Source organism: Lagopus leucura, unplaced genomic scaffold, assembly GCF_019238085.1.
Source record: "Lagopus leucura isolate 7727_CA_CO unplaced genomic scaffold, USGS_WTPT01 Super-Scaffold_100015, whole genome shotgun sequence".
NCBI classification, from domain to species: domain Eukaryota; kingdom Metazoa; phylum Chordata; class Aves; order Galliformes; family Phasianidae; genus Lagopus; species Lagopus leucura.
In genome coordinates this window covers 3984966-4004786 of record NW_024962269.1, presented here as the reverse complement: position 1 = coordinate 4004786, position 19821 = coordinate 3984966, and the positions used below count along the sequence as shown (strand labels likewise).

The 19821-nt window shown below is 39.9% G+C and overlaps 1 protein-coding gene across 1 annotated transcript in view; it reads left to right on the top strand.

Annotated features, from left to right (window-relative positions):
- LOC122182617 (neuronal acetylcholine receptor subunit alpha-7) overlaps positions 1-19821 on the top strand; it is a 36467-nt gene that overhangs the window by 3239 nt on the left and 13407 nt on the right. The window contains exon 2 of the mRNA XM_042876076.1: positions 17170-17214. Within this exon, the coding sequence (XP_042732010.1) occupies positions 17170-17214 (45 nt within the window). The remainder of the gene's footprint in view (positions 1-17169; positions 17215-19821) is intronic.

Here is a 19821-nt window from a genome sequence, read left to right as displayed (position 1 = left end):
TAGACAAATCCTCCTGCTGCTGATGCAGGTTACAGAAGTCCTCCTTAAATCATTGGTGAGTCCTGAATGGGATTAGCTGAGCACCCTGGAGACTTCTTCCAAGAATAGAATCTCTACCATAAAGGTTTCCCTTGCAATTCTACATCTGTTAAAGAACGGGGCTTTTTCTTCCCCATGCTCCTCACGCAGGTATAACTGTGTCCTTGTACCATATGAGGGGATGGCTGTTGGACAGACAAATGGCCAAAGGCCAGCAGATGGTCATCTTCAGAGTTAGAACTTCTGGAGTTGTCCAATTTAATAATAAAAAAGCAGAACTGAAGAGCAAATACCCACAGATCACTGGCCAATCTGGGTACACTCCATGACTGGCAGTCACAGCTAATGCGCTCCAGAAGGAGTTTTTGATCCTCCATGCCTTCCAAAAAAATCCCCTTCATTATCACTAAGAAGCTGCTGTTTTTGTCCTGGCAGTTTAGTTACAGCTCATTCTGCTTGCTATAAATCTGACTGCATTTATTTCTCTGAGATCTGGGATTGACAGGCAAAGAAAGAAACCAACCATGAAGTAAATTAAGCTTCACACTATAAAACAAATGAGTTTTCTTCATTGTCAACAAAAAGCAAACACTGCTGGGAATGACAGCTATTTGCAGTAACAATTACTGGTGTAACAAGCTTGAAATAAAACATGTCACATCACGCTATCTTGCAGTTTATATATTCACTTTAATGGCCTCTCAGCTGATACAAGGTGAACTGAGAGTGAGACCCATCCAGAGCAGTTCTGAAACTGCCCTGCAGAACAGGCTGAATCCCAGATGCTCATGTCTTTACTTTGAGTCTCTGCCATTCTGCTCTGACTTAGCAAAGGGGTAAGAGTACGTGAAACCCTTCCCCAGTACAGTGGAGGTTTCCCACCTTACATTTTTAGTTTAACCTTTTTCTTCCAAGAACGAGCAGGTACTTCTACCCTATCCTTGCAGATCTTTTTATTGGTATTGAACATTTATATGCACATGGGTATCAGGACTACAAAATGAGAGAACTGGATGTGTAAATTGCTCCCAACTTAGTTTAGTCAAGTAGAAGACTAAGCTAATGAACTGTCTAGTGTGGATGCAAACAAACATAATGAATTATGTAAAGTATTGCTTACGGGGGGGAAACAGTGGCAGCACATGAAAAATGCAGTTTTGAAACACATTAAAGTAGAGAGCTAGGAAAGTGGGGAGTGCTTAGAATGGAGATGGGGCCACATGCATGGTAGGCCAGAGGGACAGCAAAGGAGTTTGGGAGAAAGTCAGAATTTAGGTGCAAGAGGACAGAGGGATGAAGCGGAAAGGCGAATAATGGAAGCTTCTGTGTCAATTCAAGGGAGAGATCCTAGGTATCTTTCTGTTCACTTTATTCCTATACGCCTAAATAAAAAGCTGGTGCTCTTAAACCTTTGCAAATAACCTTACAATTAAATTGTTCTGAACTGAAAACAAAATGGAGACAGCCAACTGGCTACAAATGCTCTTTAAGGACACTTGAGATACTAGAATATTAGAGGATGAAATAAGTGGCCCCTTGGTTTTTGTAATTATTTTCAAGCTACGGCAGGGGAGATTTGGGCTGGACATGAGGAAGTATTACTTTTCAGAAAGGGTGGTCAGGCACTGGAATGGATGCCCAGGGAGGTGGTGGAGTCACCGACCCTGGGGGTGTTCAAGGAAAGACTGGATGTTGTGTTGAGGGACATGGTTAAGTAGGAGCTATTGGGAATAGGTGAACGGTTGGACTGGGTGATCTTTTAGGTCTTTTCCAACCTTAGTGATTCTATGATTCTATTTGCTTCAATTTTCTTGAAATAAGAAATGCCAAGCAGTTTGATAAAATAGAAAAAAATAGCCTACCTCCTGCGTGATTTGCTGAAATCTTGGTTCAAAACTCCTTGGAGGAAAGCAATGTATATCAAACTCATAGGCATAATAAATGTTTCTCTGATCTGAATTGGAAAATGTATGGAAACATCTGACTTAAGAAAACTAATCAAAATTTCAGAACAAGAATAATGGGAAGAAAATCCTAACAGCAAACACTGAGGATATCTGCATTTGTTAGTGGCAGTAAAGGAAGAGGGATTAGTGGATAATTATAGCTGGTCATGGTCACAGTTTCAGCACAGTGTCAAAACAATACAGGACAAGATGCAGAGAAGCTACTTGCTTTCTCTGCACCTCAGCTGATGGAAACTTCACTACCTGCACAAAACACTGGTCTATGGCCTCTGCCTTTCACTGCTGGCAGAGCACGAACCTAGCCTATGCTTTGTAAAAAGCAATCAGTATATGCATTTTTGTGAAACAGATTCCTAAAGTGTGCAGTTTCCACACTGGATACAATTACAACCACCCCTTTCTTCAGCACTGAGTGGAGGCAAGCACCTAACATTCATGCTTTGTCTTCTAATACCCATCTCAGTAATAACATCAGAGATTATTCTAAACGTATTGGTTTACAGTGAGCAACTGGAATACACACTGAAGTGGTGCTGTTCCTGCACAACAAGGACTGGCACAGAAAAACAAATACAATAATTGAGAAGGTATTCATGCTGTGCCTAGAATGACATTTTTCCAAGACATTCATGTTTGCTCTAAGTTAGTGGAATTAAGAGAAACATCAATGGGAATTCCCTCCCCTGAAGTTAGAATATGAAACCTTAGAAATTAACCCCAAATGGTCATACATTTATACTGCAAATCACTGCTCAGAAACAGAAACAAAGTACTGGAATACACTGACTTTTACAGTGGTAGTTCAAACTCTGTTTCTATTGCTATTTAGATAAGAAGAAGAATCAGTCTTATTTTAGTTTGAAAGAGACCTCCAGAGGTCATCTAGTCCAAACCCCTGCTCCAAATATGTCTGAATAGATCATGCCACTCAAAAGTGTGTCCAGTCAAGTACTGAACGCTTCCAAGGACAGACTCCACAACCTGGGAAACCTGTTTCAGTATCTAGTTGTCTTCAAGGTAAGAACTTTTCCCTAACATCTGATCAGAATTCCCCAACTTCCACCTTGGGAACAATGCTGAAAACTTACTGAAAGAATAAGGCACTCTTCATTCTTCAGCAAAATCAGGCACATTACATAAAGATACTTCTAGTGATGTGTATCAGATTGCACGACTACTTGCTGCAAGGTATGCAGTTTGACTTCAGTAAAGCCTTTTGAAATAACATTCTCAGAAAAAAAACCAAACCTAGGGGGTGAGGCCATGATTGTAGAATGGGTTATAAAATGGCAGAGTGATTGTCAATGATGGATTGTCCAAATGGTGGGATTTAGATACATGGTGCGATTCCCCAGGAACCCATCTCATCCTTAATTATTTTCATTAATCACCTAGAAGATGAATAAGGAATATTTTTATTAAATTAGCAGATTACTTACATTTGGTAGGGGTTTGCAGAATATTGAGGACAACAGTAGAATTAAACATTGTCTTGTGAAGATAATGGGACTGGCTTGACTTGATGGACGTTTCCCTATCCCTTTGGCTTACTGTTAATGCTGATGCGATCGAGCTAGATCGTTAACTAGCTAATTAAAGCTTTTACTACACAACAGTTTTCACTTATTTTCCAGTTTGTCCTTCTAAAATTTCTGGTTACAAGAAAGCAAAGTGCTGAATAGTTGTTTTGTACCCTGTGAGCAATAGCAGAATCTCAAGAGATTCTGTTCCTTTAGGCTGTTTGATTCACTTGTGCAGACCAAAGGAAAAAATGAAAACACAAAAACTTTTTATGTTTATCTGAACTCCGTCAAAGTTTGCTGATCCCACATTGCCCTGCTTACTTGTATGACTTAGATTTATATATTCAAGAGCTTTTGTCCTTGTTTCATTTTACAGAGTCTAAGTATACAGTTGACTTCAATGACTTTACACCCAGCACTTAGGAAAGCCTGCATAAGAATCTGCAGGCTCAGAAGTTGCAATCAAACACCCTGGACCCACTGGGCAAGATAGTAATGAGAAATATTTTGAAATTTTAAAGAGAAAATTATGCTGACATTCAGAGAAGCAGAACAGGTTCTGTAAAGAAGCAGACTATAAAACAAACAGCTCCTCAAAAAAGAAAAAAAATAATAAAAGGAAGAAAGAGAAATTTAAATCTGGAAAGGCAAATAAAAAAACACATCAACAGGCTCATTGAGAAATTGTGCTAGAGAAGTTCCTAAGCTGTTTATCAAACCTCAGCAGCCTCTTTGTAAACAATGGTTGTGGCAGAAGCTCAACAAATCTGCATTATTCTTTTAACTTTAGCATTCATTTGGGTACATCAGAAAAAGTCTTTTCCAGCATTATTTTCCTCTCCCTTGACAGCTTGGTTTTTATTCCCTCCATGCTGAAAAGAGAAAATATTTTCACTTTCCTCTTGCGGCCATTTGCCATCCTACTGTGATCTCTCTTAGAATTTAGAAAAGCAGGATGGCGCTGGAATATGATTTTCAGTATTTTTAATCAGATTAATACCTACTAGAATTGCTGAATGATAACAGAAAACAGAACTTCTCCCACACAGAATACGAAGAATAGATCTTCTCAAGTAACAGCCTAAAATATTCTTATTATTAATGTACCAAAACCAGCAGATAACACATCTCCAACCCTGCTGCGGTGAGATACTGATCTGCAAAGAAAAATTGCTGCTGTAATTTGTGGGATTTTTCTGTTTTTCGTGTGCTTCTAAATTCTTTTATTCAATGTATTTTGGTGCTGATATTTTCTTCATCACCTTTCTGTCACCTAGTCATCTCAGACAGTGAGCTTAGTACTTAGTTTTCTAGATACATTGGCACAGATGCCCCATTAACCCAAAAAGTGAGCAGATACCTAGTGATAATGTGACTTATGATGAAAGTTTGCATCCCTATGCACACATGGCCTTGCTTACACACTCTATAATCTGCTGCTCACTGACAAAGCCTGTTTAACTGTGCATGTAAAGATGGGAATTTGGTTGATTCTTGCTGGATTTAATTGGCTCTGACTGAAGTGTAAAGGCACAGCGGGGGCAGAATCTGAGCGCTGGACCCATTTGTTTCTGGAAGGCTCCTGGCAGTGCAGTGGGAAGATGCTGTGGGCTGCATGAATTCCTAGATGAAACCCACACCTCAGCAGCACAGCCTCAGCCCTGCTCCTGTAACGTGACCTGCAGGGGTCCTTCAGTTGGCAGAGGAGTGCTGCAGCATGTCCAGGGCTGATGGCAAGGGAAGCCAGGAGCTGCTGCTAGAGCAATCCTTGGAGCACCTGTGTGCAGTCAAGGGCTGGAGTCAAGTACCAGTACAGGTTTAGCATCTTTATTTGCTAGTCCAGGTGGATTATGGCTCTTGAACAATCAAGTATGTGTTATTCTTTTATTACGGTCTGCACAGATACAGTGACTGCTTTTTTTCCTCAGAAAAGCACATACTATAAAAAGTTTTCAGTAATTTGCAAATCAAATAGCACTGACAACAGTAGAACAAAGCATTGCCAGTGGAAAGCAAGCAAACACTTTTCTATCTATGAGCAGTACATTAACATAGAAACATTCAAATGTTAATTATTTCAAATTTAGATGATACAGATTTGAATCTTTCTCCAGAACCCCTCACCATGTTTGCTTGAATAGGCTATGGAGCTATTCAACAGACACAACTGTTCCCAAGCTGAGAGAACTTAAAAGAAATGGAAGGGGGAGGGGGAAGATATGGGAATTAGATGTCACAATGGGTTGGCAGCAGGCAGTGCATAAGCGCAAGCACTTATGTAGAAAAATAAACCTTTTAAATTAATTTGGAGTTTTAAATACCTGAATATTTTTAATGTGCTAACTAATTTATGTTGAATTTTTAATACATTCAACATTACAATTGATTATTTTCCAAGAATAACTAGAAGAAGCCTAAATTCAGATGTAACTTTCATTTATGCTTATATGCGTATGGCTGTTCACTGAAACCAGAGTTTGATTTATAAAAAAGAAGGGCTGTTAACACCAGCTTCAGCAAGAGCTATCCTGGGATGTGCTAAGAGCATAAGAATAAAGCATTTTATTGGCAGCAACAAAAGAATGAAGTCTCTGGAGTTCATTCCTCCAAAATCATCTAGCAGAAATGTGAAGCCACGTCTAATGGCCTATAAACACATCTCCGCGTTATTTGTGTGACTGTTGATTACCATGCGCAAAGTCAGCGGCCCCATGCATGTTTAGTGATATAGCACTGTCTCCTGGGATTGTTCTGGCAAGTTCTTTGTGTTCAGCTGTGAGCAATAAGAGATTTCTGTGGTTGGCAGCCCCACAATTACCCTTGCTGGCTACACAGTTGTATCAGTTCAGTATTCAAGAGAAAAGAAGCAGGCTTTTTGCACATCACCACCGAAAGTACTAAATGCAAGAAGAGGACAATAAAAATAATGAGCACTGCTGAGTTTGGTCAAACTGCTCACTGAGCTCAAGACATTCAGATTAGTATTTTTATGGATTTTGGCATGCTCGCTCCATCTCTGACCGCATCAGGCAGAAATGCTCTTTTCACAGGAGTTTGCTCTTTTGTGTTGCTGAAAACAGCAGCCTGAAGGACTGTGTAGGTGTTCTGACATTTTGGTCATGATGCTTATTGCATTTGGGAAGAAAGAGACACGCCATTCATTTTCATCAGCATATTCTTCTCAGCCAGCCTCACAGTTCCTCAGTATCTTTTTTAGTGATATGAATTCTCAGGGAAGCTTGAAAATAAAGATCCTGTAAAGGAGGACTGTTTCTGTGTGCCTGCATTTCTCCTTTCTTTGCCTAACTACCCTTCCTTTTCATTCTGAATCTGTTGGTAAAGTTCAAGTAACCTCAATAAGGACATGAAGATAACTAAGTTCCTACAGACTTCTTGAAAGCACACAGTGGGGTAGAGGATGAAAGGAAATCACTATTTTTTAGTTGCCACAGTGATGTGTCAGTATCCTAGACTGAACAGAGACCCTGAGACATCTAGAGGTAGAGCTATGGTTTATATTACTATTACAGGAATTTTTTTAGCCACTTCTTGTATAATTTGCCTACACTTCGAAAGACAGAGATAAGAAAGAATAAGATGTAGTTGAATCCTTTGATATAAGGCTATCCAGACATTGCTGTTACATCAAGATGTTATAACCTGACCTTTCAACTTCTATATTTTGCAGCTAACCTCTAGGCATATAAAACTTCAAAGGCTCCCATTCCCTCATTTTAACTGGGAAGGAGGGCTGTGGGAGCTCTTTTATTCCCTCTAAGCCAAGGGAATGCTCTGCACCTTCCAGAAACCAGCATGAATTATGAGCTAGAGGGCCTATTTTTGTCAGACCAGCAATGATAACACCTAGAGCCAATATTTAACGCTAATTCAGGGTTTAGTCTTCTCAATTGGAGTCTGCCACTGAATACAATTGAATCAAGACATATTTGTAAATAAAGTGACATCGTGCAGTTATTACCTTGCATACTTGCAATAAATGTAACAGGGTTTTTAGCAAATGTAATATATGTAACAATTAAACTGGGGGAAACCAACAGTGAATCGTGGGAATTCTTAAGTTGAAAGAAATTCAACCTCCCTCTCTTCTCTTCAAAAGATTTTTTTTCCCCCCAAGTAAGATGTTCTGAAGCACAGCACTAGCTCTGCTGTACTCTGCTTCTTCAATTAGCCTGATCCCTGCTTGTCTTCACACAGATGAATGTGTTCAAATTTAAATACAACCTCTTATTAATAATGATGTGCTGAAAAACAAAAATGACTGCTATTACAATCACATCCTCATGGTAACAGAAATGACACATCATGAGGCTGTTAATAATCTCCACTCCTTTTCTGTGAAACCTAGGTAGAAAGAAATCTCAAGCCCTTGTCAGGACAAAACCCTATTGCTGGCAATGGCAAGCATGACTGCCAAAACTTTTCTGAGATTATAAATGTAATGGAAACCAATTCCCACTTTGTATCCTTCAAGACTGTGGAAAGTGCTTGGGACAGCAGGTTGTGTTGGGAATGTGCCAAAGAATTGCCATGCGTTCTGCCCAGCCAGAGATTTAGGGCACTTCAATAAGCTGTACTCACTACATAACAAATGAAAGAAGGGAGATCAGGAGGGGGTCTCCTTATAGCAAAGTTCTGTTCGTTTTTCATATAATATTATGTAGTATTTAAGTTAATCATGGAGTGGCCCTTTATTTCAACTCACAGTCCTAAAAACTGTGAAAAGGGGTAGCGGCAGCAACCTGTGCCAGTCTGGGTTATCCCCAGCAAAAACCTCCACTTTCTCCAGTTAGGAGCAACTCTACAGAGACTTCTGACCTGACTATTCCAAGCAAAATTATGTCTGCTCCTGGCTGTGGCTACTCAAGAAGATGGTTATCACTCAAAGATGAAGTCTCAGAGGCTCACAAGGCACCATTTGATATGACTTTAGAGGGTCAATCTCTGAGACTAGTTTGTATTTGTTATTAGACATAAGCTGATAACGTAGACTGAGGTTTTTTATCCAGGGTCATGGACAAGCTTGCTTCATTTTCTAGCTTGCCTCTCATTCACCGTTTCTTTTAACGTGAGAAGCTGGACTACTTTTACATCTCTTACATTCTGAAGCTGATTCTGTTTTTCAAAGCAAATTGAACTCACCCTGTTTTTAAGTCCCACTTAATCATTTTCTTTGTCCTTTTAGTAAATGTTCTAACAGCTGGGCTAACCTACCTGATATTAAGCATTCTGAAGTAAGATAGAAAGTGATTAATGCCATTCTTTCTTGCTAAGTCTAAAATTTCACTAGTCATAGCAAACACAGCAGCTGGAAGCTCCCTATGCTTGGGTTGTTCTGGTAGCAGCTTGGAGATACGTTAACATAAATGTTCAGGTGTAAAGTCAGCTTTGGGTAGTCAGAAGCCCACTGCTACTGCTAGATAGCTGTCATGGCTGACAGGCTCCTCGTTCACTAAGGAGTCCTACAGGTGGGTGGTAGTGTTCTGCCAGTAGATTGAATCATTATCTGTGTTGATGAAATATGTTACTGACGGCTGAACTTCATGTTTTCCTGACTTTGTTTTACCTTTGGTTCATGCCCTTGAGTCAAACCGACTTTGATATCCTGCAGCAAAATGCTGCGTGACAAAATTGCCTCTCTTTTCAGCCCTCGCATGATGAAATCTTGTATGACAATTATTTGCTCGAGTCACATTCTCAATTTGCTCAAGATGAACTGAAAACTGATTAGCTTTTTAGTTTCCAAGAAAGTACTCTCTTCTTTTCCCAGCACAAGAAGCTTTTTCTTTCTCACAAAGGCTCTGGAAGTTACTAAAACTGAAAGTTACTAAGAGCTCAATAGAAAAGAAGTTTTCAAATTTCTCTTTAACTATTCATATTTCATTTTGCCTTAAGATTTTAATTCTTTGATTAAAAGGGCTAAAATAAATTAACGATGAAGAAGTACATAAAGCAAGGAAGACATTTTCAGGTTGGATTTCAGAGATTTAAGTGCAAAATCCATATTAATGTGGTAGGAGATAGTTAGGTAAGCCCTGAGCACTACTGCAGTACCTCATCCCTAAAGGTGTGAAAGAGCCTGAGGTTCTGAGTTGGAAGGCGTGAAAGTCAGACCAACAAGTATCATCCTGGCAGTGAAGGTACCTCAGGGCTGAATTTGGCTTTGATGTCCTAAATATCATTAGCAGCATGGAGTGGTTGAGTATAGAATAATGCCTTCCAGGAGGCATTCAGTGCAAACAATCAAATGAAGAGATGATGCAAAGGGAGCTGGCCTGAAGAAAGCACAAGCCCAAGGCACTCAGCCATGCAGAACTGGCACACCGTGCTGAATAGGCTGGGCACTAAAACACCCCACCTTAAACTCCGTTGTTACTATTTGTAAGAGCTGCCATCATTGTTCAGGCAGTGCTCCGTCCCAGTGGTAGGCTGCACAGTGCAACACTGAGTCACTTGCTGTCAGAGCTCAGTTTTCATATGGAAATCTCACCGATATGACAAAACTTCTAACACTAAATATGTAAAATGTGTAAATAATGCGTTTAACTTTGAAGTGGTTTTGGGAAAAGTACAGTGAAACAGTAAAAATTTACCTCTAATTCTGACTATCAAATTATTTTGCACTTTCTGCACCCATTTTCAAGGAATCAGAAACATTCTGTGGCCTGTTTCTGCTCTTGTGCTCAGTCACGGAATATTATTTATGCATTGATAATGGCCTTTATACTGCATTTTTTGCATAATTGGAAGTATGTGCTGTAAGCTGAGCCAAACATTTTTCAATGATAAAGAAGTATATCACTGACTACTAGAGAAAGGAGGGGTAAATGCAGTACTTTTTTATGGTGAAAGGGAAATCAAGTGGGAAAGAAGGATCAAGAATTCAAACCCCTTTCATCTGAAAATTGCTGTATCCTACCTTTTCCTTCACCTTCATATTGTCTAAAAACCTGTTTCACATTGCCAACTCCACATGTGGGTATTTATTCCTACACAAAAAAACCCCAAACAATTCTTATGAAGACGATCTAGGGACTGAAGCACCTCCCCTACAAAGGGAGGCTGAGGGAGCTGGGCTTGTTCAGCCTGGAGAAGAGAAGGCTGTGGGGTGACCTCATTGCAGCCTTCCAGTAGGGAGCTTCAGCCTTCCAGCCTTCCAAAGGGAGCCACAGACAGGAGGAGAGTCAACTCTTTACAAGGGTAGGTAATAGCAGGACAAGGGAAAATGGTTTTAAGTTACTTACTGTGCAGTTGCATACAGCTAGCTAGGCTAATAGCAAATTTCTACACTGTGGCTACATTAGCAGCTCACTGGGGATCCCACCTAGGATCTGGTATACTGCTGGGAGAACACTGCTCATACAACAGATTATATCTGCTCTATCTTTAGTTCCTGACAGCTTCCATGAATCTTAGCTCAACTTGACAGCAGCTTGATATGACAGCATCTGAGAAGCGCTGAAAGAAGCCAGAAGCCAATGGTAGATTTGAGTATCTTTTGCCAACTGGCCATTTAACAAGTGCTTAACTCACCCGCCAGCCCCTATTCTCAGGGGAATTCAGGCGTTTTCAGTTTAGACAGAGCTCAGGGCATAGCCCTAAAGAGTAAGAAGGAGAAAACCCCAAGCTGTATTAAGCAGAAATTCCTTCTCTAATTAAACATAGCACAATTTTAAAAGAGGTGGGATAAGACTTCATTAGGTGCTAGTAATTTGATAGAAGATGCCGAGAACCTTTAATGAGCAAGTGTGAGAGACTAAGATAAGAGGTAATGAACTAATTAACCTTCTGGTTTTGGTAGGATAACATTCAAGCAAACAAAAGTGAAAATCTATATAGGAAGTGCCTTACCAGTCTCTCAGTGACTGCCAGCCCATTTTTAATTTCAGACTACGATTATTAACTTCAGTCTCACGATGAGCCAGTTAGGAACCTAGCATTTTTGCTAATAATGAGAGACGTCTTTTATTAAGGTTCAGAGTAAGTGAGGTCAGTTCAAAGAGGTGCTTAAGAAGGCTAGAAGCAAGCTGTGTCTCATCTCTAGAGCTTCATAATACTGGTCCTTAAAATGCTCAACAGCCTTCTGGTCTGAGGATTCTCATTCTTGGATGTCAGAAGTGATACAATTTCAAAGTGATTCTGAAAACTGATACCCCCTTATATGTTGAATTCATAAATAACAGTTCTGGGAATTAAAAAACTTTAATGAAAATTCTTACCTGGTAAAGTTTTTCTCAAAACAGAATTCAAGACATTATGAACCTGAACTTGCTTTTCAACAAAGCAAATTGGTCCTTTTTTTTCTCTATACAGCTGTATAATCAATGAATATCAAGGTGCTATAGTTACAAAATAAACAAGAGAGTCAGGCAAAGCAGATTATGATAACAAAAAAGAGAATAGATAGAAAGCTTACCCCTATCCTAGGCTCACTCACAAAACTCCAGCAGAGCAGATCTCCAGCAGAGATCCTTCCCCACTGGTAGCCAGCTCTTAAATAGGTCTAGGAGGGATGCAGCCAGGCTCCACCCCTTCCGGCTGCACAGGTGAAGGCAATTCACCTGTGCTGCTCTGGCTGACTCATGGCTCGCCTCAGGTGGTCAATCAGAGGTTCAGGCTGTGACCCAGCAGTTCCCATAAAACAGCTGTATGTAATTCTTGACCAAAACATTGAGAACACTGATGCAATCTGAAGATTTAACATGAATCTTTTTGGGAGAAAGAAAAAAGATTAATAGGGCTTAGGAAATCTTTTATTTAAAAGAAACTTCTAGGAAATTTGACCGTACTCATTCACTCAGTAGTAGAAAATCTTTAGCTAACTTATGGGAGAGAAAATACTGAACTTTCTAAGGGTTTTGCAAAAAAGGGACGAAGGAGTTATAAGCATTGCCTGGAATGGATAGAAGGTGGGGGAGACAAGACTTTACATAGACAGCGATTATAAACATTTTCTCTCCTCAAACCCAAGGTGCCTACAAAGAAGCATTTTAATCAATGGACAGCAGTGTTGCTTCCTCCTATGGCCAGAAATGCAATATCTGTCTTGGCCCTGAGAAACTGAAACGCTCAGTGTGCCTGCAGGTTAGAACACAAGGGGAGCTGAGTAGACTCCAATGCTTAAGTAGTGACAAGTAAGGAGTTTTCTGTGATGTATTCATTCTCATGAAAGAAAAAAAAACCATTAATTTCAGTCATCTGGAAGCAGTTTGCAAACTCAGACTGAATGTTGTTCATAGTTTAAGTTGCAAAACCGACAGTTAGTGCTGATGGTTCTACTGTCCCCCAGTTTTCCAACAGCCCTGTGGCCTGCAGCTCTAATACTCCTCTTGTGCTTTCAGTTTCTCCTTCTCATGTTGTTCTGTTTAGAAAAATTATTCAAAATCTGCGGGGGAGGAAATAGATTCAGCATTTTTCTCTGCCTGTATTATTACCGTGCTATAAAGCAATTATACTTTGTTGTTGTTGTTCAATAAATATTTAATTTCTTCTCTTCGAGAGGGAAGGCAATGTGATAACAGCTCCCAGGTAGCTGTATGTTTTCGAAGAGGTGACACAGTAGGTGTGGCTGCTCCCCGATGGTGGATCTGAAAACTGCTGCATCAACCATCTTCACCCAGGAACATGAGGCACAGCTGCACATTGCTGTTGCTAAACTCCCTGCTGACAGTAGCAACGTAGCTTTTTTTTCCTAGGTCTTACTTTTTCAGTGGTTTAGGTGACATTCAACAAAGTAAAATTAAATGAGGAATTGGATTTGAAGTGCAAAAGTTACTGCTAATACATTTTAGTTAGGAATTCCTTTTATGCAAGTCTTCTGCGAAGTGTGCATTTCCCTCTGGCTGCTTGTCGCTATCTAGATGCCAATCTATAGCGTCAGAGGCTTTTTTTTTCCTTTATTTTATTCCTTGCTTTTTTCTGCAGTGGATGCTACATGTGCTGACATCCCTTTGAAAGTAATCAGATAATATTCCTCACAAAGTTTATGTTGTCCAGGTTAATGGCCTTCAGAAAGCACGTATCTTTCTTTTACATATTTTGTTGAACATAGGGTCAAGGTAAGGTAATGTGACTGTGTTCCCTAAGGTGATCAGTCTGATAGACTATTTAAAGTGAAAAGACAGACAGAAATCAGATGGGAAATGAAAGAATAAAGACAGTGCTAAATCCTGCAAAAATGTACAGCATGTTTTTGATACCTCTACCTATGAAAAAGAGTGAAGGACCATTCAAATCTTTTTTATGCCAGCGACATCCCTTTCATTAATCACACTACCATTAAATAATGTGATAATCAGTCCAGAAGCAGTTGCCATCTGCCGTCACAGATCATGATTACAGTTATGAATTAAGCAGAGCGAGGCAGCATCGCACTGACATCCCGCAGCACAAAAGGAACCTGACTTGCTTCTTCTGAGCTACGCTGCTTGTCAGCACAACCTGAACACCAAGTGACCTGGACTACCTGATGTTAATGCAGTTTGCTGTAAAGCTTTTAAAGCTGTCCAAAAAACTTCCCTAGATACGAGAACTCCTGCAGAATGTCTCCTGCCCCACCCTTCACCAGCTTCTCTTGGGCTTGCAGAAAAGGATTTTCAGACAGAAAGCCTTTCAGATGGAATCTTTCCTCTAGTGATAGTCGAGTCAATCCGATAATGACAAGATTCTGGAAGCCATCTGTTCTGGGAAAAAAGAACTCTAAACCAGCTCTCAGCATGCAGCAAAGTTCTTACAGCTGAGGAGAAGTGATAGGATTTAATACAGTGATCCAAATGGGAGCTACTTTGATCATCTATATACTCTTTCAAGCCCTAAATGTTTAAAATATCAGAAAGAAACACCAGGAAAACAGCACAGACCATCTTGTCTTCTGTGCAAAAGTTATCTTTGAGTTTGTACTCCTGAGATACTCAATTTCAGTTAGGTTTGAGCAGAAGCTTACTATTCAGAATAACTCTTGGCTTGTGGTGGATTAGTGTCCCAGAAAACGTCTGTAGAGACCCCTGCAGGCAAACCTGAGATGCTGTGCCATGTGGCAGCTGCCTTGGCAGCACAGCAGGCAGCTGAATCACTCTGCCAGAAGCACAACTGGATTTAAGGTCTGCTGTTCCCTTCAGCTGCACTGGTTTAACTGCTCAGTGATTGCTCTCCAGCATACTCTGTGATGTGTGCTGGTTGATAGTAGAGCTCCTTTCTGTTATTCCAAAAATAGTTCATCTGACTACGCTGTAGACTCAGGGCTTCAAAATAAATCCCCATGGCATATCATTAGCTTAAGCATCAGCAGCTCTCCAGCTTTAGTACAGTCTTTTCTAGCTACTCAAAAGGGAATTTTTAAAACATCACTTATCTAAGGCTAGAGCCATTCATGTGTGGAAAGATATCACACTGGGAGTAAAATGTGAGTTTAACTCAGGATTTAACAATGCAGAAATACATGCCATTTAGCTAATCGTCCTGAAACGAATTTCCCACAGCATAATAGATTCTGAATTGCTCTGCACCTTAATGTAGCCAGTTAGACCTGTGCAGGGCAACAAACCTCCTGTGTCCTGCAGTGAAGGCACACAGCAGCAGTGCCATCAGTGTAGCGCAGGTGTAACAGGTGGGACATCGCATCAGAGGAATGGGCATGTTTGTCTGGGACAGCACACAGAGCCTTGAGAAAATGCTATTGAACTTTAAATAAGTTAGCATTAGTGGTGCTAGCAGTAGAGGGGCAGTCTGACAGAATGGTGTCTGACATGGAAGTGCAGATGAAGCAAAGGGATGGAACTGAATTTCTCTATGTGAATAAAATGGCACCCAGTGAAATTCACTGACATCTGCAGAACGTTGATGGAGCCCAAGCAGTGGATGGAGCACAGTGAGGCAATGGGCGGTGTGTTTCTGCAGTGATGGCAGTGACAATGGGGCACCTCCACCAGTACAGATTCTTATGAGCACAGCATGCAGGCTTCTTGTTCATGGCTGGTGAAAATGCATTGCTAATGGTGGTCGCTATGCTAAAAAAGGATGTTTGGAACTGGTAATATGCTTTATGAAATAGTGCTATTGTGTTCTTTTTATCTGTTATAGTTTCCATGGGAACAAATAGGAGGCATTACATTCAGAGCAACAGACCTAAACTAGCTTTGTTGTGGTTACAACATATGCAGGTTACTGAGAGAGGCATCAAATTAACGTTTATATGGCTAGCAAATAACAGATACTATTACAAATTAGTTACTACTTTGCCTGGCTGACATCTTCAGCCGTGCCTGCAGCATGTTATTTCATGCACCATAATACATTTCTTGTACTAAAGGGTTAAAGAGCCCTGTTTCCCCAGGATGCCATTTAAATGGCACGAGATAATATCCAGCACAATACCAAACTCTACCTAACCATTTTGTTATTTGTCTGCATCTTGTACATTTAGTTCTGATCACATATGACCTACTAACACTGATGTGCACTTAATGATGCTGCTTTTCAAAAGGCTCCAGTTGTCTGAAACTGTCCCTTGCACTGTTTAATTTTACTATTGTGTTAATCTAATACCACTTCAATTAAATGTCTTTCAGAACTTTCATTGGATTTGTTCACTAAACAAGAAGAAGAGCATTTGTTTATATTTAGTAAAGAGTAGTAAGATGGTATGAAATGTGATTAAATCCTTTTTAGCCATATAAGGTCATTTAGGAACAATATTTAAGTTCAGGAGTTGTAGCTGTGAATTCAGAGCTCTGGATGCACAACAGCTCTGACAGCTCCTGCTGTACAGATGACCCACACTTGGCTGCCACCCTTCCTTTGCCTGAAGCTCTGGCTGTTGCTGGGACAGGGACTGCGCATTCAGCTCAGAGTGCCCAGTACTGACAGTATGTGCTTCACAAAACCCAGGTGGATACTGATGATGGGAGGATGACTGAGGGATGAGTAATTGCTGGTACCTCTAGAGAAATGAGGTCACCAACATTTTCCTGTGTTTGAGAAATGAAGAATTAATCTTCTTAATTAACTGCAGCATTTAAAATGCCGTTCTGTCCCTTGAGCTTGCATCAGATAGTTATAGGAAGCAAGGGGGAAGGCCATGTGAATATGGCAACTTTCAGGCACAGTAATAACATTCTGCCCTGCAAATCCTTTCTTGTAAAGCTGTGACACAGCATTTCCTTGTATCATTCCACTAAAATCAGTCGTGCTACAGCTGCCTGTTAAGAAGCCACTGGATGTGGCCTCAACACACATCACTGAGCTTAGTCACTGTTAATTGTCCAATGCAGTTTCTATGGTCTGTGTATGTCTGGTGTGTGAGGTTAATTAGGGAGAGGGCTACTCCTAAGCAAAGGTGGAACAAGCAACCTTTGCTATAATCTGTTTTGTCTTTTGAGATACATTATTAAAGAAGGAGCCCCAGGGAAGAACCTGGCAGAAGGATACCCTCCAGTAACAACTTGACTGACAGCAGTAATACACAGTGCGTTAAGAGTACCTGTGAACACTTCCTATGCAGTAAGGTAGAGGCAGTAATTCCCTTTGTTTTAAGAGGTACCTTAGTACAACTATTTCATAACACTCATATATATCTACTAGCGTTATCCATATGACACTAAGCTGGTTTATTTTCTTCTCTCCAGGATGAAAAGAATCAAGTATTAACAACAAACATCTGGCTACAAATGGTGAGTTCTGAGGAACAAAGCATGTTTTTTCTTCCTTTGTTCTTTGCATTTAATCTGGTGCAGGTATAAATTTTAGGAAGCTTCCATGCTTCTGTTCTGTGTGTCACTGCACAGTGCACAAAGCTAAGGTGAATGGCAGCCTGCAGAGCTGAGATTTAGGGCCTGATGCTGTTTTGGACATTTCTGAAAACTTTATAAGAAGCTGAGTCACCACAGCTGGGTGGGTTACAAACTCACCTTAGCCGATTTAAGCCACTCTAGATTAATCATCACGAGATACCCAGAGTTCCAGGATGGTGCAAGTTCCTTATCACCCACTTCAACAAATCCATTACATTGTGGTAAATCATTTATTTGTGAGAAAGAACTATACATGTGTGAAATGCATTTCATCTGTTGTGATCAGAATTCTGAAAATCACCAGGCATTCCAAAGAGATGGATTATTTCATGCTACCTGCTGCTGTTATCCTACCTGAATGCCTCTGCTGTCCTGTTTGCTTTTCTTTCAATCTGTCTCCATAAGAAACCGCAGGAAGATTTTAATTAAAATGGACATGCTGTTCTCATGTTCCACAAAATACTGTTTTTTAAATATAAATTATCATCTTATTTTTACTGTGAAAATGAGAATTTTTAATGATATTGCTCCAAATTCCATTTCTCAGTTGTATGACAATGTGTATTTGAACATACCTTCAGTTTCCCAACGTTCAGCTGTGAGCACTGTATTTTTCCTTGTTTCCCTGTTTATTTTGCATACATATGGTGTTTGTTTTTCAAGCAGTAGCTTTGTTTTACCTTTTGTTGCAGTGTTTACTTTCTACAGTTGTCGGAGGCTTTTCAGACTTAACATACCTCTATTACTGCCATAGATGGCACAGCAGAGAACTTTGCCCCCATTAACTCAAAGCTGACATTACTGGGAAGGAATGTTAATCACTTTTTAATAAATGGAACAGTCAAGATCTCTGTAAAAGTATTTGAATTTTTTTTTCTTTAAGATGAATTAGTGAGGGGTCGCTCCTAAGCAAAGGAGACTACACGGATTTATTCTGATAGGATCAGTTTTGGAATTGGTTTACCACCTAAGATTTAGAATTAAAAAGATGCCTCTTACCATACTGACTACTGGTCTCCTAACCACAATTTCTACCACAGTCTGTGTTTCACAAAGATGAGATACAACATGGCAGTTTTTCCCACACTGCAGAGGCCAGGATGAGATCTGTCATTTCGTTCCCATCTTACAGAAACAGAACTGCATGGGCTAAGTAAAGCTTTACAGAAGAGTTGCATTTTTCAAGACAAGCATGCTGCTTCAGCAGAAACTTCACATCTTTCTGTTTCTTTAATTAGATCACTTAGTCTAAATATATTATTTTTCCTTTGACTGTAACACTTTAATGGAGGATCTCTCCCACTCAGTGGTAGGCCTCAGGAAAGAAATGAAAGACTATTTGGATGACCTAGAAAAAATAGTGTGGCTATTCCTTTTGTTCACAAAGAAGAGTTGACTTGGAAGAGGCACTCAGATCGTGCTATTTTAGAGGCTTATTTAAAAGTAAGGTTAAAACTGTCAAACATAACGTATTTTTGGCTTTGACTTGTAACAAAAACAGTTGCTGTAATTACTTACCAGGAAAAAAAGTGACCATTCATACTCAAGAAGCTATCAATTATTTCCCTCTCCTTATCCTTCCTGAGACTTTGTTTTTTCCCCCTAAGGAAATTCTCCTTTTTTTTTTAACGTATGTTAACTGTATTTCTTTTGATTTTTTTCATTTACTGTATGAGGAGCATGTTGTGGTCACAATGAGCAGATCGTGTGATGTAGTCACTCATCATGGCCTGTTTACACATTAAAAAAAAAACAACAAAAAAACCCCAACCAAGTGTTTCTATATTCACTGTATGCTACACAGATTCAAAGCATACTTATGGCAAACATAACATTTTATTTTGATAAATGGAGAAGTTTTTCCCTGTATATTCATCTTCACTCCCTGTTTTGATATGTAATGCGTATAGTCAGAGATGTATATTAAATATGTTTTGTCTAGTCGTCACAGGAATACCAAAGTATGAAAAACTAACCTGGGAGAAGGGAGAATAATCTAGTTTATATACAGACTCTTCGATTGTTGGCTCTATCTACATGACAATACTGGTCAGTATCAAAATCTTAAACGTATCCAGGTTTCAGCAGGAGCCTTGCCTAGTCACACAGATTAATATTAAACCAAATACTCTCAGGTGCTTGCTTTTCTAGTCTGTATCAAACATGCTTTAGCTACAGTGGAAACAGTAGCTCCAAAGTTAAAACAAAATTGGACAGCTCACATCCAGCTTGATGAGAAACTGTAGAAGTTGGCAAAATGGAGCAGTCCCAATCTGTTTAGCATAATTTATAATCCAGACTTCAAACATAAGTTTGCTGTCACCCTTTGGACTATCTTTACAGCATTCAGTAGTGCTGTGTGCTCTACCATACTAGCCACTATAATTGCTAGAAGTTGTTATAATCAGAAATAACTGAATATATTGGCATTACTGTAGCACAGTTCAGATGGCAGTCAACCTGGGTGGGAGGCCAGTGGGCTGAGCA